At 33.9% G+C, this 25,468-nt stretch overlaps 2 protein-coding genes across 2 annotated transcripts; both read left to right on the forward strand.

Moving 5' to 3' along the window:
- The first annotated feature begins 14,261 nt into the window (after nt 1–14,261).
- On the forward strand, nt 14,262–16,120 carry LOC128204477 (uncharacterized). The gene is made up of 5 exons (XM_052905891.1): nt 14,262–14,364; nt 14,625–14,714; nt 15,019–15,145; nt 15,443–15,486; nt 15,969–16,120. The coding sequence occupies exons 1-5, from the start codon at nt 14,262–14,264 to the stop codon at nt 16,118–16,120; spliced, it is 516 nt and encodes a 171-aa protein (XP_052761851.1).
- Nucleotides 16,121–17,325: 1,205 nt separating this feature from the next.
- Nucleotides 17,326–22,784, forward strand: LOC128204478 (receptor-type tyrosine-protein phosphatase kappa-like). The gene is made up of 13 exons (XM_052905892.1): nt 17,326–17,406; nt 17,694–17,730; nt 17,966–18,069; nt 18,281–18,406; nt 18,756–18,904; nt 19,875–20,010; nt 20,225–20,356; nt 20,675–20,774; nt 21,012–21,085; nt 21,618–21,863; nt 22,026–22,174; nt 22,286–22,421; nt 22,697–22,784. The coding sequence occupies exons 1-13, from the start codon at nt 17,326–17,328 to the stop codon at nt 22,769–22,771; spliced, it is 1,545 nt and encodes a 514-aa protein (XP_052761852.1). The 3' UTR covers nt 22,772–22,784.
- The last annotated feature ends 2,684 nt before the right edge of the window (nt 22,785–25,468 follow it).

Consider the following 25,468-nt stretch of genomic DNA (forward strand, 5'->3'; position numbering starts at 1 on the left):
ATGAGTATTATTATGGAGAAACTTGTGAACATGAATGTACTCATTGTTTGCCAGGAACAAACTGTAGGAAAACGGACGGCTCCTGTTAGAGTTCATGTGCTGAAGGTCTCGCTGGATTTGACTGTAATGTCCTTTGCTATGAGGGATGCAAAACGTGTCAACGTTATTCTCCTGATGCATACGTATCTTGTACAACTGGGAGATACGCCATAAACGGAGTCTACTACACATGCAATAAACATTGCAACACTAAATGTATGAACAACTCTTGTTTAGCTTGGAACGGGCAATGTAATCAAGGTTGTGTGAATGGATACCATGGGACTTACTGTAACGATACATGCCCAATACATTGTTTGAACAAAACATGTACACAGTTCAAAGGTATATGTGTTAACGGCTGTGAGAACGGGTATTATGGTTTAAAGTGTTTATATTCATGTATGGAAGTGAAATCAAACTGCCTCGTTTGTACTTCAAATCGAGACACATTGAATTCTTGTACACGTTGCACTAATGAATCATATCTTGGATCCAGCGGGAAGTGCGTTCCATGTGAACCGAATTGTTCTGGAGGCTGTAACTCGTCAACAGGTGTATGCTATTTATGTGCAGATGGATATAGGGGATCGTTCTGTAACGTTTCATGTACATCGAATTGTAAATCATGCTTTCAGAACAACGATGGATGCAATATATGTAAAGAGGATTTTTGGGGAAGTGACTGTTTAAACAATTGCAGCACAAACTGTAAACTCCGGAATGATTATATGTCCACCTGTGATATACATTCTGGAAAATGCAAACACGGGTGCCTAACTGAATCACATGGATTACAGTGTTCTCTTCTGTGTGACCAGCATTGCCTTGTTTCTAAAGTTGGGTCTCTTGAATGCAACCAAATGAATGGTCAGTGTAGATTAGGATGTGAGAATGGGTACAAACAGACGGACACAGGATGTATTAATGGTACAATTTCTTATAATATATGTTATTGAATACGCATAAAACTTTTAAAGCAGACAAAAAGCATACGATTGTAAATGCTTTCACAAAATGGTAAATATTTAACAACGGAAACCTTATAAATTTATTGTGGCAAATACCTAGGTAGACTTGCAAGAAATTCTGTCATGTTTTTGTTTTTAATTTCACTTTTAAAATCCGGAGCAGCAGTTGGTGGCGCTGTTGTTGGTGTTGTCTACCTTCTCGCAATTGCCCTTGTCATCGGGAGTTAATCTTCATTTGGAGGTATATGATTTTACGTCAAGCGATTTACCTTACGAAACAAGGTTAAAAGTGGATGGTTAAGTTTTGATGAACATTAATTTGAATTGGTATTGAATTAAATTTCCATTTGAATGAAGTAAATAACTAAATGATATTCCGTGAGTTTTACTATACGGTTTCTTAAGATAAATTTAAACGTTATTCACATTTGTACATCGATCACTGCATTTTAGAAGACGAAAAAAGGATAGTGACAGCGACACAGAAGCAGGTTCGTATTTGGAATGAATGAGCGGACTTATTGTATTAGTATTAAGTGCTTGTATGACGCACCGTTATAGATAATTCAATCGAATAATGAAATGCGTTATTCTTTTCTGCAGAAATGAACAATATATATAAGTTAATAAGAAAACATAAATTATGCATGTAGAACAAACAATATATATTCTAGAATCACAGTGACGGATATCTTGTTACATTGATACAGATGAGAGCCGACATGAATGATAGCATTCGACTTCCTTAGCATGCTTACTACATTTTATTGTGTTGTTGCGATATGAAATCGCCGTTAAAATTAATGAATATCGTTGTTGATGTTGCCGATACAGGGAAGGCAGGTTTCAGTTAAATTGAAATATCGTATACTAGTTTATTTCATATATGCTTCATAAGAGAAAGGTCTGATTTAGTTTACATATACGCACTAAAGTAACATAGAATAAAGAAACTATATAATGTGAAATAGCGGGTTATCATCATTATTGTAATATGCTTATTAGACTTGTGAATGTTCCGAATCGTAATACAATAATGGTTAATATTTGCATAAATACATGTTATTCACGGTATATTGTAGGCGCTCGAGAAGACAAAGAGGCAAGAACATACGAACAGCTACAAAAACGGACAGAACAACCAATTTACCAGAACCAGAATGCCAATGACAATGGCACTGACAATTATGCGGTGTTGTTTGCTGATACAATTTTTTAATCCGTATTTCTTTTTGAATTACTTACTTAACATCGTTTGTGTTTGTGAGATGTAATCTATTAGAGTGTAAAAGTTGAATGACATATTAATGCTTCTGACATAACAATGTATATGAATATTACCTAAAACAAGAGTATTTAAAATGCCATGATGAACGTAGATTATGATCAATTATTGTCAAGACTTTCAAACATCTTTACCTTTCTTACCCTGTGCACATAGATATCCATGTATTCGAAAATTGCTTAATGTTGAATAAAACATGCTGTCTGCTGTTTTGTTTGTAAGTTTGACTAATTCCTAGATTCCTATATACTGTTAAGTGGTTGCTATCCGTGGGTTGGCTAGCGTCGGCATTCAGTGTTTGGCGTAAAAGTATGTACTGCATAATCAATTAAAATAAATAATATAACTACATAGTCTATATAAAACAATATACGCCGGCTTTATTCGGTTACAATTCCAATACCGACGATTCAACGGATTGAAGTTGTAAACACCGCCGACATGAATTGAAATGAGACGATTGCGCACGTTGAGAATAAGATGTGGACAGGGAACTGTGCGAACGATGACCGATTCAACTATAGTTCTTCAGTCTTATGCTTTTCAGCACATCCAATTCTGAAACCAAAAACAGCATAAACGATACAATTAATACAATCATTTAAGATAAGACAAACGAATAATGATTAAGTACAGTACAAGTTGTAATCAGATCAAAACCTCATTGAGATCACGCGTGCAGTTCTTCAAATGTTGTTATAAACCAAGGACTAAGGACGCTGAATTCAAGAAAACAGGGAGATTTAAAGCTGATTCAACGACAGCTGTACGTGATTAACGACCAGAAGCTAAGTTCAGATGCCGTAAAGTGAAAGAACTGTATTTAGATCGCACACCAACATAAAACACATGTCTTTTACTACGAAATAAAAATCTGTCATTCTGCGTCAATCAAATAAAATGAATATATGCTTAAAAACATCAAACGAATAATATATTCTTCTGTTCACATAATATTTCAGATAGCCGATTGTGTGTGGTTCTTACACAGCATTCAAATATTTACTAGACCAAGATTTACAACAATTTAATCTTTCTTCATGGTCAAGGCGATGACCAAGACTTCTGCATTATTCAAGTTGTTTATTGCTCACTTCCATTGTTCATAATTTAAAAAATGAATTCAATAAATTAATATTGTTTTTGTTAACGGACATTTTATGTATTTAATATCAATTAATTTATGCTTTCCAGTGATTTATAGAGATTTACATATTGTTCACTGTTTTGAAATTTTAGCCCACTCTCACGTCCAAATCAAACGTTGGTGCGATCAGATTTGGGACATAATTTCAACAACATTTTCGAAATTACTTTACATTCGTATACAATTTGGTGCGCTTTTTCTTTTCCTCTTTAGGAAAATACTTTACAGTGTTTGTTTCAGTGTTCGATTACTAAAAATCGTTGTGAACACGTAAAGAAAATATAACACTAGTGACTAAACCACTCTTGAAATATAGCATTTGGTGCTTCATCGGTTAAAAAATGTTACGCTCTTACGTTTAATCTATTATTAAATAATTATGCTCGTTTTCTTTTGCGTTGACTGTATACAGAACAGGAATTATGTTACTTGTTGTCTTAACTGTGAAGATTGACTATAACGCACATCCTGTTAAATAAGAATGTCGGAAAGCCCCCACCGCCATGCCGGGCTTACTGATTTATTTATGTTTTATAACTGAACTATGTAAGAAATAACAATAAAAACGAATTATCTCTATACACTTTTGTCGGTTAAAGGTATCAAGTCATGATGTCGGACCTTATATACTGAGCGTTTTTAAAATTTAAAGTGAAAATAGCTGCAAATAATTTATAAATGCTAAATATGATGAGAACCTAAAGAAGTCAGCCGGTAGAATGACCTAGGAGCTATTTGAAATAACAAATCACAACCTGCCCATTGCAAGATATCATTATAAAGTTGTATCATTATAAAGCTGCACTCTCACAGATTGAACGTTTTGAAAAAAAAATATGGTTTGTCTTGGAACGAGCCAATTTTTGCGAAAATCGATAGAAACCAGATATATAAGACTGCTGACAAAAATTCAGATAGCAGATTTTTATATTTAAGTTCAAAAATTGATGTTTTAAGCATTTTTCTTAAACCGTTATTAAGGGTTAAAGCCATAAAACATTAATTTTTGAACGAAATATGAAAGTCCTCGATCTGATTTTTGTCAGCTATCTTATATCATTGGTTTGCCGATATTTACGCTAAAATTTGCTCTTTTTTTGTAAAGACGGTTAACTTATGAGAGTGCAGCTTTAAGACAACCCGGTTTTTCATTAAAACCTGTACCGTTGCTACGGTGTACTTTAATATTTTTAAGCTTTTGACTACTCTTCGTTGCCGGTTGTTGTTTTTGACTGACCCATTTAAAAGATAAATGCTGCTAACGGAGTCATTTATTGTGTATTTGTTTTTAAGTAAATGTTTCAGCAAAACCTTTATCAGAAAAACGGCACCATATTTTGAGAAAATGGCACTTTGTTTCGAGATATTGTGTTGCAATCACGACGTTAAAAGCTGTGCTTTATTAAATTGTAAGGTTTCTATTGCTTAGTATTAACAGTTTCTATGTATCCATAATCATTCAATAATGTGTTAAACAGAACAAAAGAAGTTTTGAATATCATAAATAGGTAAGAGCCAATGGATACTCATGTAAGTCTCATAAGATCTTCAGAAATTCAAAATTAAATTTGTAAATTTAGTTTCTTTTTAGAAAAAGGGTGCACCCGGCGCGCCCCAAAACACTATCCAAGTTAACTTTTTATATAAATTTCGGATGTTTTTTTTTTTAAAACACCAAAATGCACAATTTTAGACCAAAACTAGTTTTCGGGGGAAGATTCACAATACGACCATCCACGGTTAAAGCATACACTTAACGGTTCTGCGGGAGAGGGACGCATGTCCAACGATAAGTCCTTAAGTTGCGTTTCCTTGACTATTAACCTTGTAACATTAAGACAACCTTTCATATCACCAGTCTTGTTGCGTTGTGTTGATCGTGGTATGTATATTAAGCTTTGGCCCTTGTTCCTATCAACATACTCATATGTTAAATTCCTGACTGCTTGTCTAGTTGTCTACTTGTCTAGCCTGTAATTATTATATTTTTAAGCTGTGTTAAATCAAAAGCTTCACCCATAACGGCACCGTTATGGCTGCTATCAAGACTTGAATGTCGAACATCAAGTAAAGGGAACGCCAAAGTCGTTCTTAATAAATGATGAGGTCTCATCATCAGTCGAACTTCATATATGTCTTATCCGTGACTGCTAAAAGTTCAAGGTCGTTGTTAACATGACTTGACTACGACTACTCTAGGTTGCACACCAATAATGATATTATAGAGTGTCACATAACAGTCCTTTAAACATAAGCAGCGACCTGGATCAAAATTGGACAATTCCGTTAAAATATAATAAGCTTCTTAATTGAAAAGAGCGGAAAACCATGTTTGTACACCGCAGAGTTGTCACATGTCACAAAATAGGTTACGATTGACAACTGTAATTTATCATCCCATCATTATATTCAGCCTCCAACATATAGTTAAGTGTAAGGATGATAATAGCAGCACTATTTAATATTCAATAGACATTGCATATACAATGATTGCGAACTTATAATATTAGCTTTATCAGAGGTGCCTCGTTTCTATTACAACGCGTGTTTCAACGAAAATGCCACCCTGACATTTAATAACGTTTCACCACCGTTCAAAGTCGCTAGTTAAAATATGCAAACACACTGTGCCTTAACAATTTGACAAAAGGTTTGATAAAATAATACGTATATAAAACAACTTCTTTCCTAAAATGACGCTTTTTGTCGAATATTACTCAAGCCTCTAGCTAAATCGATTTAAACTCGTGGGCAAATCAATTTTAGCGTTTATATGACTGACAACAAATACCCAAGGTGACAAATTTACCTCAAATTCAGACATGAGGCCATTTTCCCTATATTTATGACCGTGGGTAGTTGCGTTTTTAAATAAGCACATATTTGTTTGCCAATAGAGTAAATCCTTTTAACATTAACCCGACATTATATTCGTCAGCAAGGCGAGCGAATTAAGTTGAATGAACTAAATTGCCATTGATAAAAGGATTTAATTTTTCTTTAAATTAATTTTAAAGACAAAATCACTTCTTTACCTTTTCAAGTTGTTTTAATCATTTAAAATTTTAAACATTTTTTTAACATGAATAATGATTATATATAATTTAACATAGGTTTCATGATCTCAAAACCTGATGTTATCTTAAGTTGTGAATGAATAGCACATCCTTATTTTCTAGATCTAGTTGAGATAATTATGAGGATAACTTAACAATTCTATACACATTAGATATTTACAAGTCTAAAGCATTTTACCTGGGGACAGATACTGTGGAGTGTTAACATAAGTGCAAAAATACGTAAGTTTGTTTGTTCGCTTTGATTTTTACTCTTTTATTAAATAAAAGTTTAATACAGTCATATTTGATTCGCAATTAAACATATATCATACTAAACTTTGGAGGTAATGTTATTCTAGTTATAATACTCCTTTGCGCTTTTAATTGTATCCGAAATAATAATCGGATGTATATTGTATTAATGTATTATTATGAAGGTATCGACACAAATCTTTGTTTTAAACGAGATTCCAAAACGTATTTTGCCTGTGATATAAAAGTTAATAATAGATTGTAACAAAACTTGTTAAACAGTGAACCATCACTAAAGGATGACGGGTAAGTGGAACATAATAAATAAAAGCAAAAGAGTGATGATAGTAACAATGGGGATGCTTTAAGAGGAGATTAAACATGGATAAAATAGTAAAAGAAAGTTTGCTTAATAGAGGATATGAAACAGGGGGACTAGATACAGATGGTGTAATAGCAACACAGGGGATGAAAAGTTTAAAGGGAGATAAAACAAAGGAGGAATAATAGCAGGTTGTTAGTAGAACAGGGAGATGAAACAGGATGGGAAAAGCATCAGAGGAGATAAGTTCAAAGGAAAATGTAGCAGAAGGGAATCTTTACAGAGAGGGTAATAAAAAGGGATATATAACCTGGGGAAAAAATAACAGAGGGGATAATAAAAGGAAATATATAACATGGACATTTATAACAGAGGGGATGATTGAAAATGAATATGTAACAGGGGAATTGTAACAGAGGGGATAATTAAAAAGGAATATGTAACATGGGTAATTATAACAAATTGGTATAATTGAAAATGAATATGTACCATGGGCAATTATAACAGAGGGGATAATTGAAAAGGAATATGTAACATGGGCATTTATAACAGAGGGAATAATTGAAAAGGAATATGTAACATGGGCAATTATAACAGAGGGGATAATTGAAAAGGAATATGTAACAGAGGGTTATTATGACAAAGAAGATAATTGAAAAGGAATATGTTGAATGTGCAATTATAACAGAGGGGATGATTGAAAATGAATATGTAACAGGGGAATGGTAACAAAGGGGATACAAAAAGGAATATGTAACAGAGGTTAATTATAACAAAGGGGATACTAAAAAAGGAATATGTAACAGATGGTAATTATAACAAAGGGGATACTAAAAAAGGAATATGTTACAGATGGTAATTATAACAAAGGGGATACTAAAAAGGAATATGTAATAGAGGGTAAGTATAACAAAGGGGATAATAAAAGGAATATATAACAGAGGGTAAGTATAACAAAGGGGATAATAAAAGGAATATGTAACAGAGGGTAAGTATAACAAAGGGGATACTAAACAGGAATAAGTAACAGATGGTAATTATAACAAATGGGATAATAAAAAAGGATTTGTAACAAAGGGGAAATAGTTAAGTAGGTTTTAAATACGACCTAGAGTCAGATGACTGTATTTCGTAGAACGAATGGACTGATGTTAAGATTGTGTATGGTTCTTAGTTATTTTTTTTCACTATCGAACATTCAGCTTCAAAGATCAAGAAACTGTTTGAAACACGGGATAACCGGTAATAAATGGTAAGTTGTTAATTTCCAAATATATATTTATTTAAACTCATAAAGCATTTCTTTAATCCGTTAAACATTTTTTGCCAACATTTACTGGTTCAAAGTCCAGTGTTCAAGGCAAGTAACTACAAAGGAATTTAAAAGTAGTTCTAGAAGTTGATATTTTCACTCCTTATTTTGCAGTGAAATTCTCATTTTCATGTTGTTATTTCACTGTTTTAACCCCATATTTCATTGAAAAGCATGAAAGAAATAGATATACTCACGGATTAACCCATAAATTTCACGTTTGTAAGCGTATGGTAAATAAACAGTTTGGTTAAAGCATTATTTAATTCATGAAGTTATATTAAAACATAATATTTTATACGTTTCCATCTTAATTATTAGAAAGTACAGTGCCGTTAAAGAGTACCTACTGGTAAATTGGATAGCTTCAAACCACTTCGATGTTAAACATGTTAAACTGTGAACTATCGCTTAAGGCTGGCGTATGAGTGGAACATACTGAATAAATAAAAATAGTTGCTTTTGCATCAAAATGTATTAGGTGGTGTAGCACGCCTTTAATCTAATATCCTTCATGGTTGAATTGCTCTTGTAGTCCCGCCCATCTTCCTCCGTCAAAATTCAAACAACTCAAGCACACAACAATTTGAATCGCTAATAATTACATTCACCCAAATGTGTATTCGCCAAATATATCTGACAACTATCTATACATACATAAACGACATTACAAGGAAGAAATTAGGCTTTACGGTTATGTTTAGAGGGGCGGCGATAAAATTATGCTTACACAAACCGGTAATTGTTCTGTATTAACAAGCGGTATGCAACTATACACAATCAATATATATGAGATATACGACATGTTATACTGTACATAACCATAGGGAAGTAATGCAATGCAAATATTATTGATATTGTTAGGCCTTAGTTGCGTTTCATTATTAGACGGAAATACACGAGTTTACTTGGGGTTTAACTAGTTTAAATGCGCATAACTTTACACTGGTTGGCACTGGTATACGAACAATTAATACATAGTGTCATCGTTATCACTATATGTGAACATCTATGATATGTTTCTGCTTCGTTTCCAACCTATACGTACCGACGCATTAAATTTAAAAAAAACAACGGCAGACCAAATATTGACTGGTTCACGTGCAGAAACTGAAATATACCGGAGACAAACAAATTGACCTTGCGTGAGACTCTCTATACTAGCCTTAAAGTATGGCCAAGTCAGAAAACGTGACTGCTGTACTTGTTTAAAAAGGAACATTTAAATACAAGAACAAAACAGAAATAGTATAGGTAAATCAGACGTAAACACGGTATTAACCTATACGAGTGACCTTTTTTTGAATAGTTTAACCGACAATTTCGATCGAGTAATATGTTTTATAACAACTTCCTTCATAAAATGATGATCAATTAATAAATGATGATAAATTATTCTAATACACTGCCCAAATGTACAATACTTCTGTGGCAATTCTTTTTTTCGTTTAAATGGCAGTAAATACCCACCGAGGCACATTTACAAGTGTATTTACGCTTGTTGGAAGTTCTTTTATAAATAAACACACATTTGTCCCCCGGGTAAATCTCGTCACATAACGCGACATAAATTGCTTCAGCAAAGCAAGTGAATTTAGTTCAATAATCTATTTTGCCATTTTATTGAATGATTTGATCGTTTTCAAACATTTTTCAAATTATTAAGACAAATTATTTTCTTTATGTTTCTACTGATTTTTTTTTTTTTACTGACATATTGTTATGTTTATTTATTTGCATTTTATTTGTATTAAGCAACCGTTTAGAGGTACATGTAGTAGTAGTAGAAGTAGTAGTAGTAGTAGTAGTAGTAGTAGTAGTAGTAGTAGTAGTAGTAGTAGTAGTAGTAGTAGTAGTAGTAGTAGTAGTAGTAGTAGTAGTAGTAGTAGTAGTAGTAGTAGTAGTAGTAGTAGTAGTAGTAATAATAATAGTAGTAGTAGTAGTAGTAGTAGTAGTAGTAGTAGTAGTAGTAGTAGTAGTAGTAGTAGTAGTAGTAGTAGTAGTAGTAGTAGTAGTAGTAGTAGTAGTAGTAGTAGTAGTAGAAGTAGTGCTAGTAGTAGTCGTAGTAGTAGTAGTAGTCGTAGTAGTAGTAGTAGTAGTAGTAGTAGTAGTAGTAGTAGTAGTGGTAGTGGTAGTGGTAGTGGTAGTAGTAGTAGTAGTAGTAGTAGTAGTAGTAGTAGTAGTAGTAGTAGTAGTAGTAGTAGTAGTATAATAGTAGTAGTAGTAGTAGTAGTAGTAGTAGTAGTAGTAGTAGTAGTAGTAGTAGTAGTAGTAGTAGTAGTAGTAGTAGTAGTAGTAGTAGTAGTAGTAGTAGTAGTAGTAGTAGTAGTAGTAGTAGTAGTAGTAGTAATGGTAATAGTAGTAGTAGTAGTAGTAGTAGTAGTAGTAGTAGTAGTAGTAGTAGTAGTAGTAGTAGTAGTAGTAGTAGTAGTAGTAGTAGTAGTAGTAGTAGTAGTAGTGGTAATGGTAATAGTAGTAGTAGTAGTAGTAGTAGTAGTAGTAGTAGTAGTAGTAGTAGTAGTAGTAGTAGTAGTAGTAGTAGTAGTAGTAGTAGTAGTAGTAGTAGTAGTAGTAGTAGTAGTAGTAGTAGTAGTAGTAGTAGTAGTAGTAGTAGTAGTAGTAGTAGTAGTAGTAATAGTAGTTGTAGTAGTAGCGGTAGTTGTAGAAGTAATAGTTGTAGTAGTAGTAGTAGTAGTAGTAGTAGTAGTAGTAGTAGTAGTAGTAGTAGTAGTAGTAGTAGTAGTAGTAGTAGTAGTAGTAGTAGTAGTAGTAGTAGTAGTAGTAATTGTAGTAGCGGTAGCTGTAGAAGTAATAGTTGTAGTAGTAGTAGTAGTAGTAGTAGTAGTAGTAGTAGTAGTAGTAGTAGTAGTAGTAGTAGTAGTAGTAGTAGTAGTAGCGGTAGTTGTAGAAGTAATAGTTGTAGTAGTAGTAGTAGTAGTAGTAGTAGTAGTAGTAGTAGTAGTGCTAGTAGTAGTCGTAGTAGTAGTAGTAGTAGTAGTAATAGTAGTAGTAGTAGTAGTAGTAGTAGTAGTAGTAGTAGTAGTAGTAGTAGTAGTAGTAGTAGTAGTAGTAGTAGTAGTAGTAGTAGTAGTAGTAGTAGTAGTAGTAGTAGTAGTAGTAGTAGTAGTAGTAGTAGTAGTAGTAGTAGTAGTAGAAGCAGTGCTATTAGTAGTCGTAGTAGTAGTAGTAGTAGTAGTAGTAGTAGTAGTAGTAGTAGTAGTAGTAGTAGTAGTAGTAGTAGTAGTAGTAGAAGTAGAAGTAGCAGTAGCTGTAGCAGTAGCAGTAGCAGTAGCAGTAGCAGTAGTAGTAGTAGTAGTAGTAGTAGTAGTAGTAGTAATAGTAATAGTAGTAGTAATAATAGAAATGGTAGAAGTTGTAGAAGTAGAAGTAGTAGTAGTAGTAATAGAAGTTGGTTAAGTAGAAATAGTATGAGCAGCGGCAGTAGTAGTAGTATTAGTAGTAGAAGTTGTAGCTTGCCATGTGTTACTGTTTGAATGCGACAACAGTGTAAAATATAGCATAGGTATGCCATAAACATTAAATTGGCAGTAAAATAAAAGTGAAAAAATATATTAAAATTTTGCTTATATAACTCACTGACATTAACAGTTATCCTCTATTTCCCTTTTAGTTCAACGTAGACAGTAGAGGCAAGGACATGTGGTATTGAGTGTCTTAATTGTGCTGGAACAGGCTCAAGAGTTACGCTAACGCGCATCCTTTAATATAAAATACATGTCTGCATCTCTACTATAGGGATTAATACGTGTTATACAAGTTTATACCATAAACGGTAAACAGACAGTATTTGATAATTTTAATAAATATTTGTTATATATAGTATATATGAAGATTTCAGTTAAAAATTGAGTGTTTTTTTCATTTCGGTCCTTAATAAATTGTGTTTTGGATCGAGTCAGGGCTAGGAAAGATGAAAACATCCATCCTACTCCCATGGAACCTGAAGTAAACCGCCGTTTTCTTTATTATACATTATTGTTAAACTATACAGTACTAGACATATTCAAAGTCGTTAAAATAATTGACCTGTTTTTCTACATACTTTCCTACCGTTACAGAATCAAACATGTAATACACATATCCCGGATATGACATATTGGATAAGCCATTAAGAACTACGATCAGAAAGACAGAATGATGAAGATCAAAGGCGGATCAACTATTATTGCATTCACAACACTGACATTATGTAAGTCTAATTTAATAAGCATTTTAATTAGAACGTTCATTATAAGGTTTATATAATGCTGTTTATTGTTTAAAATTGTTTTGCATTAAAATCAATACTATTGTGTATTATTGAGCTTTGAGCTTGACTACTAATGGTACATTGTGTTATCGGATTGATTGTACACGTGCAATGCATAACATGTGCTACTGTAAGACACAACATACATGTATACAAACTGTCATATTGAACAAAATCAACATAGTATAATGAAAAGGTTAAAAATCAAATTTTCAAGACAAAACACATTTAATTATACTGCAGAAACAAACGCTTAAGTGTACGCCCATTTATATTAAGTTTACTTTTAGTTTTCCAGGCGTGGTGCCAAGATTATTCCCTGAACCCCTGCAGTATTAAGTGCAAAGACTCAGTTTGCGACTTATATAGGAATTGCCTGGAATGTGCTGACCAAAATTTCACTGGTGGTACATGTAATAGGTGCATTGAAGGAAAATATGGCAGTCAGTGTGACTTAAATTGCCCACTAACTTGTCTATCTTGTGATTCTGCAACTAAATGTAGTTTATGTAAAAAAGGGTTTAATGATATCACGTGCTCCGTGAAGTTGGAATGCCTGGATAATTGCTACAACGATACTTGCTTATACCCGAGTATATGCGATTCATGTAAGGATGGATATTTTGGGGATCATTGCAATGTTTCGTGTTCAGAAAATTGCAGGTACGGCACTTGCACTGAGGGGGGTTCTTGCATTGGCGGCTGTAAAGATGGATTTAGTGGAGCAAAATGTGAATTAAAGATTTGTCCTGTTAATTGCAATTGCGATCAAAACAATAGGTGCTTTGGATGTAAAGAAAATTATTTCGGGCCATCGTGCAGTCTTACATGTAGTTCCTGTAAAGATTATCAATGCCCAGAACATCCTCTAATGACCGAGAAATGTAATGCGTGTGAAGAAGGAACATATGGTAATCTGTGTAATGAAACTTGTCGGCAACATTGTTTAAATAATAGATGCAACCAAGACGATGGGTCATGTGCATGTGGAAAAGAGTACAAGTTTGAAGGTGGCAAATGTGTGCCTAGTACTTGTCCCGCTAATTGCTCAACATGTACTTCATTATATAGCTGTGACACTTGTGTTGATAAATATTATTATGGAGAAACTTGTGAACATGAATGTACTCATTGTTCGGCCGGAACAAACTGTAAAAAGACTGACGGCTACTGTTGGAGTTTATGTGCCGATGGTTTCGCTGGAGATTACTGTAATGTCCTATGCAATGAGGGATGCCAAAAGTGTCAACGTAATAATTATAGTGTATGTGCATCTTGTACCACTGGAAGATATGGCATAAACGGACAATACTATACATGCAATAACCTTTGCAAAAATAAATGTGTGAACAACTCTTGTAACGCATGGAACGGCTATTGTAACCAAGGTTGTGTGAATGGATACAAAGGATTTTATTGCACCGATACATGCCCAATACATTGTTTGAACGAAACATGTCAACAGTACACTTTTGTATGTGTTCACGGATGTGATGACGGATATTAGGGCCGTCAATGTTTATATCGATGTAAAAGAGCCGAATGGAACTGCCTTGTTTGTACTTCAAAAAATGACACATTCGGTTCTTGTTTACGTTGCACTAATGGATCATATCCAGGATACAGCGGGAAGTGCGTTCCATGTGGACCGAATTGTTATGAAGGATGTAACTCATCAACGGGAGAATGTTATGCATGTGAAGATGGGTATAGGGGATCGTTCTGTAACGTTTCATGTGCATCGAATTGTAAGTCATGCCTTCAGACTAACGATGAATGCAATGTATGCAAAGAGGAGTTTTGGGGAAGTGACTGCTTAAACAATTGCAGCACACACTGTAAACAGGGGAATGATTCAATGTCCACCTGTGAAATAAATTCCGGGAATTGCAAACACGGGTGCCTACCTGAATCACATGGATTACAGTGTTCTCTTCTGTGTGACAAGCATTGCCTCGCTTCTGAAGGTGGGGCTCTTGAATGCAACCAAATGGATGGTCACTGCACATTGGGATGTGGGAATGGGTACAAACAGACAAACACAGGATGTATTGATGGTAAAATAACTTTTTTATTGAAAAGTCATATAACTGTTAATGCTGCAAAAACATGTACTTGTAAATGACATGCACACATTATCAACCTTAATTTGTTTGTAATGTAAATACCAGGAATGTTCGCGAGACAGCATATTTTACTGTGCACACTTTTAAGTATGTGGTCTCTCAGTGTTGGGTAAATTGTAATCAGAGGAAATATAATACATCTTCATAAAGGGAAATGTTTAAACTCGCAAAAATAACTGCATCATTGAACTCAATTAGGCTTTCGGTTCTAATATTTTTTATGCATCCGTTACAGACCAAATGAACCAAAATGGAGGCGCCGGTCATGGAACATCTGGATCAGTTATAGGTGGTGCTGTTGGTGGTGTTTTCGGCCTCCTTACAGTTGCCCTCATCATCGGGCTTTTAATCATCGTTAGGAGGTAAATGATTTTAATGAAATTATCGAAAGAAACATAGTTTTAACCCTAACGCGAATGGTACTGTTTATGTGCATTCTAATTGAAATTTATTTTTAACAGAAGTACATCTATATGCATCCATAACTTATTATGAATAGTTTGTATATTGATCTCTATCACTGAAAAACACCAATTTTGTGATTAAACATTAAACTTTATGAAAAACATACCATTCTTAAAACGGGATTTTAAATCTGCTAGATAATCAGAATGGCTACAGTGTGTCTAAAGCTTTGTACATTGATCGCTTGATTTCAGAAGAAGACAGGACAGCACCGACGGCCCTAAGACAGATGCAGCAGGTTTGTACTTGGAATGAATGTACTTGGAATGAATGAAATGACGTATATGTATGAAGTGCTAATATAATATGATGTATCGCATGAATTATATTTTCTAAAAATATGAGTTTTATTACCATTTCGTTTCAATACAGAAATGAATTGATAACATATGTACACGAATTGTGTTCAATGAGATTAAGGTAAAGCTTTATTTAGTTTTCAACGATTCTGAAGAAATTATATATTCACTTATACTAAGTCACTGTCGTTGGCAAGGTACTGCGCGAAAGTTTGGCCATGTGTTGCGGGGGTAACCGGAAAAGCCGGAGAAAGCCCATTTGTCTAGCTTGACGACCAAAGAAACCCACATGCGCCCAGGCCGGTTATCGAACACGGGTCACCTTGGTGAGAAGCAAGTGTGCTAACCACTTCGCTAACCAATCAACAATATTTAAACTCGTGTTTTAAAATGACTACAATCAGACCAAGTTTTTTTATAGAGGAAAGCAGCGTAGTCTACCAGAACACCAGTGCTTCTGCCGGTATTTACAATGAACTCAAAGATAAAATGGATGAAGCGAAACCTAGCAAAGGGCATGTAAACAATGCTAAAGGTCAGTATGCTAATTGTAGTTTATTGAAACCAGAGTAACAGTAAAATTTGAAATTAGGCCCATCGATAAGTGTACATATTATTTGTATATATCTGTCTATAGTTTAATCTATTCACTTATGGAGGTATAAAAGTATCTATCTATCTATCATGTATAAAATAGACTAAATTATTAACTATGTACATTGATTAATTCCTATTATACCAACTAAATAAATGCATCTTTTCGATGTAAATGTCAACAATAATGACTGACATATAATGATTTAACTACACTCACTATATAAAATATTGTTATGTTGAATTAAATAATTATTATCATTTAACTAGAGTCGCCTACGACTTCAACAAATGACAACAACTTAGATCGTCCCTCCGACTCAAAATTGGTGGTAACAAGAACTTCAAAAGAACAACGAAAGACAAACCAGTTAATACAATCAGCAGGAAAAACTAAAGACTTGGAAAACAACGCAAAATGCAAAACACCTGTCGAAGATGCGTCCAAAGATATATTACAGGACAAAGACACCGATGATGTGTATTACAATCTGAATAAGGTTGCTGCCAAAGACCTTGAAGCTTTTGTGGCTGCCAAAGACAAGTCATATTACCTTGAAGAGTTTAAGGTATAGTAAAGGGCCTCACAAGATATACATGTGTATACGCTTGATGATAAAGCCGGACTATGCTATCAGTGTATGCTAACTTTATTCATGCACAGAGTTAAGCATCTTTATGATTTGCTTACGAACTATTTATTTGGTTTGATGCTGTTTAAATACGTTTACCATTATAAGTAATTGAATCTGATTTCAGAAACTTCCTGAAGGTTTGGTAAAACCCCATCAAGATGCATTGAGGTCAGAAAATCGTCCAAGAAATAGATATCAAAGCATCTACCCATGTGAGTTTCATGTAGAATGTGTAATACATACTGTTAATACGAGTTTGCTTTCACCCTAAAGATCACATTTTTCACGTCATTTACTTTTTGTAAAATATATACAGTTTCTTATCAAAGTAAGACATGTTATTTGGCATTGTATAAGAGAATTTGAAACGATCATCAATATTGCTTAATAGCTGTTGTTTGTAATTAAGGAAACCGAATTATGTATAAAATATGTATAATGTTCAATGCGACCTTTTATCAATTTAATACGTGCAACCTTCGCTGATGAAAATTTCGGCTTGTAAAATGAATTATATTTATTGATTTATTCTGTATTTCTTATCCATATATGTCTACATATGCAGATGACGACACCAGAGTGAAATTGACGGGCGGAGATACGGATTTTATCAACGCAAGCTTTGTAGATGTAAGTGATACACTTCCTTCAACTATCATAACTATGGCTTTGTTATCGGATTATTAAAACATGAGGCTTGCTAAAGTGGGAAAACGGTTGTTTTGTATAACGTATATGATGCAACAGAAAGTAATAAGAAGCGGTGATATTTCATGCAAGGTCAAAATGATTATATAAACTTATGATATTGATTCTGTTGTGATGATGAAAACTAAGCTCGATTTTAAGTAAATGTGATTATTTATTTTGAATATTTTGGCTTGTTTTATAAACTAGTTCAAACGTTTGTTTGCCAGGGATACAGGCAAGAAAATGAATACATTGCTTCTCAAGGTGAGTTTACTTACTGGTAATTTGTTTACGAATTCCTTAAACATCCAAAATTCAACTTAACGTAAATTTGTTTAAATTGAAAAGTATCATGTTTGTAATATTATTTCGTCACACGTTACGATTATTTATTGGATGATATATATTTGATATTGCGTTTAAATGACATTCTAAGATATCAATCATGTTATTTCAATTCAGCAATTTTAAAGTTTAACGCATGCATGGTCTATATCAGGTCCAACAGATAACACCATGCAAGACTACTCGGTGTTTTGGCGTATGGTTTGGCAGCAGAAAGTGGGCAAGATCGTCATGCTTACCAATTTAGTGGAAGACGGGGTATGTTTTCATACTGTTTAGTACATTTAATGTGATATTTCTGTTTTGTCACTCAGCAAATTATAACAGTTGAATATGTTATATCTCAAGTAAATGAAGAGGCCATGACACCTGAATATGAGTACGCATTCAGATTTACTTTTTCAGCCAATCTTTATCTTAACAACATTAATTAGTTCATGGCTTAATGTATCATTATTTATATTCAAAGAAACCAAAATGCGACCAATACTGGCCTGACCATGGAATCACTAAACAGTACAGCGAGATAAACGTGACGTGTTTAACTGAAGACATGTACGCCGACTTCGTGATGAGAACGTTTTCAGTGAAAATGGTATGTGGCAAGTCATGATTTCATTAACATTGACGATTTTGACATAGTTACATTTTTGCGATTTAAATAATAACTGAAAAAATATAAGATATGTTAAGAATTCCTGTGTTTCTGTAGACCGAACGAAGGCAGTTACCCCATCGTTTATTGATAAACGATAATTAGATATTCACGTCTGTAATCTCTATTAGCTTTGTATGTTTGGGAATAACTCCGATTAATTTATCATGAGCGGGTTTTAAACAACTTTAGGACATCTACTTTAGATTTGTATTGGGCTTTAAAAACAGGTTATGCGATTTATGTGAGTTTACTATAACCTATAACAAGTTACAGAATTTGTTCTTAGGCTAAAGAGGGCATGACAGTCCAACAGTTTCATTTCACCAGCTGGCCGGACAAAGGGGTCCCCGATGATGTAACTTCCCTGGTCGATTTCCGTCACAGGGTTCTACAAACAAAATCGCCACTTTGTGGACCTACAATCGTTCACTGCAGGTATACGTAAACTTATCATAACACGTTTTCACTGAAGAAATCCCGTTTAACAATTCTAATGATTCCACTAATCAAGCATATCAAAGGGCAGTAATTTTAATTCCCTTATTTTCGCAATGATTACAATAACCTGTCGTAATGTATACTTTTTAAGAAATATTACACACCACTGAGGGTCATATGACATTAAAAGGACCGGCCAGTCAGCCACCGAAAGTGTACATGGACCGAGGTGTTAGCGGATGTCCATTCACCTTTGGGGGCTGACTGGCCCGTCCTTATAATGCCATAGGGCCCGAAGTAGTGTGTAATATTTCTCATATTATACCGAACATTTTATTTTACCATCCAATATTTATAAAATACTTTAAGTGTGCTTTATTAAACAAAGCTAATAATGTTGACTTGCGAGATATTTTCGTCGTTGTGAAAAGAGCAAGCCGCACTTGCCAGTTTTTATGACGTCAGCGGTCCAAATTACATTTTTGGCAAGGTCCGGGCCGGCCAAAAATATGATATGGACCGCTGACATCATAAAACTGGATTTTTTATTAAAATACAGTGATATACGGACCGATCGACTTTATATATACAAAGAAGGGACACGTTTATGTAAGGTATAATATTAAGGCATATTCAAATATTTTTGTTTTATTGTAAGAGCGAAATAAATTTCTTTTCCAAGTATACACAAAGAGTAAAAATATTACTCGTTGCTACTTGAAAATTGAAACTTTATAATAAAAAATAAAGTTATTGCCATCGTACTCCCCAAAAAAAACATTAATCTTTACATATTCGAACATTGCAAAGTACAAATTGTTGATTTCCCTGACACGACTTCACCGTGTAAACAGTAAGAACTTTGACTGAATCAGTATTTGCAGTTCGTAAGATTACAACAAGTCTACTAATCATGTGATGTACTTTTCGAATAATGGATAGAAAGCTAAATTAAGTGACATTACAGTGCTGGCGTTGGCAGGACGGGAACGTACATAGCGATGGACTTGTTGACGAGAGAGGGTGAAGCTGAAGGGTCCGTTGACATTCATGGTTGTGTCACAAATATCAGACATCGACGTACACGTATGATCCAAACGGCAGTAAGATCCGACACATTTCTAAAATAATTTAAAAACCGAATAATATGTTTTTTGGTTAATTTCATTATTTAAAGTTTTTGTATCAACTCAAATTGTATCAAGATACAAAACTGCAACAAATATGATGCTTAATACTCAAAACGGTATTTTTCTATGTCATTTACATATTAAAATATGCCAGAAATGTCTTTCTATATAAATCCATGTTTTAAAGGATCAATATGCTTTTCTGCACCACGCACTTGTTCACACGTTAGCGTTTGACAGTAAACCCGTTCAAACGGAGGGGTTTGCGAACTACGTGTCGGATTCGGAGAACGAACAGAGGCTAATCAAACAATTCAAGGTTTTCATATTTTGGCATATTACTTAAGATTTAAATTCTGAAACAGTTGTAAATCAATAAGATCAGCACAACAATCTAGAAAACTATGTTTATTTTAACGTGTATCGCCTTACCAGCCATTTGCGCTACTTCCTGGAAAAGACGATACAATCAAGGCTTTCTCATTCACACTATCCGCGATAATTAAATAAGTTTTCATTTCACATTTAAAGTTGTCAATTGATATCATTAATGATATATATTGACGTCAATTGTTTCATAAGAAATAAGAATTATAGAAATGCATTATTAGAAACAAAAAGTTTATATTTTGAAAAGCAACTGGAGATTAGCATGGAAAGATCTGAAGAGGAGCAACAAGCATCTGAAAGAAATTCAGCCTTAATAAAGTCCAACAGGGAGGGCGCTGACATTCCAGGTTACAATATTCAGTGGCCTTTACTGTTTATGAAGCATCTTTGTGAAAATGGCCAACTTCCAATATGCATTTATTTATTCGATCATTTGACACTAGCTTAGAAATGTAACCTAATATGCTATCTAAAAACGGCTCAAAAGTGTTAAATCGTTTTCAGATGTTCATTTTTCACTTGTACATTTTGTTTTGCTCCCCAAATTAATATTTATGTTTATTTATGAGTGCTTCTTTTCTCAGGTAACTTGTACAGACCTAGGTTGCATTTAGGAAAAGAACCGGGGCATGATTATATCAACGCCATGTATGTTAATGTAAGTTTAACAAAGATCTATATAAAACGTATTTTATTTTAAAATGTTCGTTATACATATTAAACATAATATTGATGCTCAACGCTTAATAATAAATCAAAGAAGTTATGGTTTTGAAAAGCTATAACAAAACATTTCTTTGTAATACTGTTCATGTTTCCGTAGACAACATATTTTGCCTCCAATATAAAGGTAATAGACATACTTATATATCACGCCTCAAACATGAACGTCGCAATGTCATTTGGATAAGATTGGCCACGTTCTGACCCCATCTTTTTACATAATGGCCACTATGTTAAATCGTTCCAAAATGGCATCTATTTCCAATACCGATATATCGATTTCACATAAATAGAAAAATTTAAAGAAGTTGACGACGTGATATATACGTTACAAGCTAGTAATGAACATATATGGTTTCCTTTGCTCCGTATATCCCATATAGGGTCATGTACTACCATGTAACTTTTAACATTTATATATCAGCTTGGATTGTGTAAGTATCATATAGCAAAATACGTCGTTCCAGAGCTACAAACAACGGAATCATTTTGTACTAGCGATGACCCCACTTGAAGAGACCGTGGCTGACTCTCTCTGTCTCACGATGCAGGAAAAAGCCGCCTGCATCGTCGATATGGGGAAAGAATGCTCCTTGTACATTCCTGATCTTGACACACAGGCGCAGTTTGGTTTATATACAGTAGACAATCTGCGACAGAAGTCAACAATATACAGTGTCAACAGGGTGCTTAGAATAAGCTACAACGGCCAGGTAAGAGATTTCTTCCAAATAATTTAATGCGCATATTTGAAAAATAAAGCGTTAATTGATAATTAAAAATTATTAGGCATTCACTTTTTAGGCGAGATAAGTTTCGCCATTTTCACATGTAACCTAGAATCTTCTAAATATCCTGAATTATTGTGTTTACAGGGAGGACCTTCTGAACATACGGTATCACACTACCAAGTTACGGCCTGGCAAGACAATGTTAATACTCCCGAATCCGCAACTCACTTTTTGCAACTTGTCAAGGAAGTAGAGATAAAGGCCGCATCTGGATCAGTCATTATGCATTGCAAGTATGTATTTGAAACGTAATTTTAAGGCTTAAATTGTTTTGGCATACTCTTTTTCAGTTTGGAGCTTTACACATAATCAGTGCATTCATTCAAATCTTACATATTCCGTAGGACTGGTGGAGGACGCTGCGGCCTGTATGCGGCTGTTTGGACGCTTCTGGAGAAAACAGGCATAGAGCATGAGGTTTCGGTGTTTAACACAATTCGCCAGCTGCGGGCGAGACGGCCAAATGCCGTAGTGACAACAGTGAGTGCTTATATTTTTTTTTTGCAGAATTCGTAATAAGAATAGCACAACCTTTTTGCTAATATAATATGATATTGATCGATACATTTGGTATTATGACTATTTGACATTGATAAATTAAAGATATAAGATCATTATCAAAATTGTATTTCATGATTGCATTCACTTTTATTATAGGTCATTCACATACGTTAGTTTGGTGTTAGTTCCGACTAAGGCCAGAAGTGAGTGTCATCATAGGATGTTGATATTTAAGAATAAAAAATATTTTTCAGGAGCAGTACGCATTTTGTCACGATTGTGTGTCCGAGTATCTGCAATCATTCGACATCTACTCCAATTTCTCCTAGCAATTTAATATTGCCATTATTTTGTTCATTTGTGCATGCGATCGTTCGAAACATACGTACGTGAAACATGTCTGACTGTACAGATGCTCTTGTCACGATTGTGCTCTGTTTGCAATCATATGGTGCATACTAAGTCTAATACTTTTGTTGAAGAAACACAAACTATAACCTTGTAAGATTTTTGTATAGTTGATTATTGTTATGATATTAAATGTGTATATAGTTAAATAATGCAAATTATGTGAACAAGTAAATCAGCAGGTGGTCTTGTCTTACACAGTGTATATAGCCAAAAGAAGTATATATAAAATATCAACGCTTTTGCCTATGTTTATACTTCGTTAATATATTTCCTCATGTAGTGGTATTGTCTTAATGTAGAGTAGTTAATGCTTAATTTTACGGCTACTGAGCTTGTTTCTTTAGTTTTCCATATAAATATGTTTTTCATATTAATATTTATAAGAGTAAATGATGTTCTGTTTGTTTATATCAAGTGCGAATGGTGAAAACATGAACTTCACAAGTGTTATAATTTATCGCTGTTTACTTCCAAGTTTTTCAAGTATATTTGAAGTGAAGTCCTTGTGTTTAAACGGATATCAATACCTCTTACGAGTACTACTGCTAATCTCATGTTTACGTTATATTAATGAAGAGCAAACAGAATGAGCAAGAAATATTGTGAATAAGTTAGTGGATGTCAGACTCAAACACAAAGTTACTAAAATTTAACGTTATTATGCAATTCAGACACAATTATTCATAACAAAAGGGTCGTAGCTGATGTTGGAAAAACTAGTGGCCCAATCCCTTTGCTTGTCCTTTTTATATTAACGCAAGCTTTGTTACATTGCACTGTTTCTGTTTCTTTTTTGTTATATAAGTAACAAGGCTATAGCAAATCAAAACAACGCAAAAGGGGCCTCTACAGGAGAAGACATATCTGACGAAGGCCGCGTAGAATTGTCTCTCTTTTTATTTAAAGATGAGGTTAAGCTGTCATTTCGTACAATTATATAGTATATCAGATTTCATGTTAATTATCGTCTACACTTAAACTCCCTTATCCGACTTATACAAATTTTTAATTTGTATTGAGCACTAGGGCAACCGACTGGTTTGTACATGTATATTACAATACCGTAATATGACAATTGAAAATGCATCATATATATCATTATCTCTCTAAACCTCCAATTTGTCATATTTAACAAACTTTGCAATGACCATTTCAAAATGCAATAACAACACTTGAAATATACATTAGTCTTCGTCGGCTTCCTAAAGCATGATTCTAAACAATTGAATTTTGCACAAAAACTTCGTGCATTTATATGACATGCAACATCTGAAGGAAATATTTATACAACGATACAAAGGGAAATCAATTTTCTCATAACATTCAAACTTTAAAATTGTATTTACTATAATCTGCATCAAAGCTTTGATTTCTAGTGCTTCATGCTGGTCTTTAGTCTTAATGACTTGCTTAAATATAAAAACAATACAATTTGATTGACATTACCTATTATTCCTTACTCGTATTATGTAAAATACCAAGTATGCTCTGTAGACAAAATTCACTTTGAAGTACAATGAAAGGAAATCCTTCTGTTTTGGATCACAAAACACTAACACTACACGTGGTTTAAATATTTACATTGACTTGTGCATCCCATGGTTCTGATATAAACTCAATGAATTAATTCTATGGACGTATAATACAATTTGCCAGACATCATGCATTATACCTTTCTTTGACTTTTGTTTATTCCAATCAGTCTCTGTAGACCAGTATCACCTTAGGATTCGATGAATGGAAATCCATTTGCTTTGCACCAAAACTAAAGTAACACTGAACATGGCTGAAACTCTTACATTAACTCGAACATCCCATGATTCTGACTGAGATATGGAAACTCGTTGAATTAATTCACTGACCATTACGTGAGTTTTACAGTTAACATGATTATTAGTATTATGTTAACTGTACAACTCACAAGTTTTCATATTATCAATTTCCTTTATTACCCCTGTTGGCAATGTAGTTAAACAGCTAGATTCTTGACGGGGGTCTCATTGACATTTCGGCGGATGTTTGGGACGGGAACATATGGATCTATTGCACAATGCCATGTTTGCATTAGCCCAGGGTACAAAGCGTTACTTCAGTATCATAACGACTATATTTATATTGCCATATGGCCCGAAGTGGTGTGAAAATATTTCTTATATTATACCGAACATTTTATATTACCATTCAATATTTTTAAAGCGCTTAAGATGTGTTTCATGGTGCAAAGCTTATAATCTTTACTTGCGACAATTTTCGCCGTTGTGAAAATAGCATGCCGCACTTACCAGTTGTTTGACGTCAGCGGTCAATATTACATTTTTGGCTAGGTCCGGACCGGCCAAATAGGCCAATCTTCTTCTAATGTTTAACCATTTTAGTTCTTGTAGAGATCATTATGCATACGAAATATTAGCATCCACACATAAGGATTAAATAAACGTTTAAACTTTAAAAGTTATTTTTTTATCTTGCTGTACTTAAAGACGAAAACCGTTAGCAAATATTATCAAAATTCATGCATATTGCACAGCTCTCGACAGCCATTTGTTCGAAACATCCTTTGTCACGAAATAACGACTCATTTGTAGGTACTTACAAAAGGGCATAGCTCTGATAAA

Source organism: Mya arenaria, chromosome 10 (genome assembly GCF_026914265.1).
Source record: "Mya arenaria isolate MELC-2E11 chromosome 10, ASM2691426v1".
In the NCBI taxonomy this organism is placed as follows: domain Eukaryota; kingdom Metazoa; phylum Mollusca; class Bivalvia; order Myida; family Myidae; genus Mya; species Mya arenaria.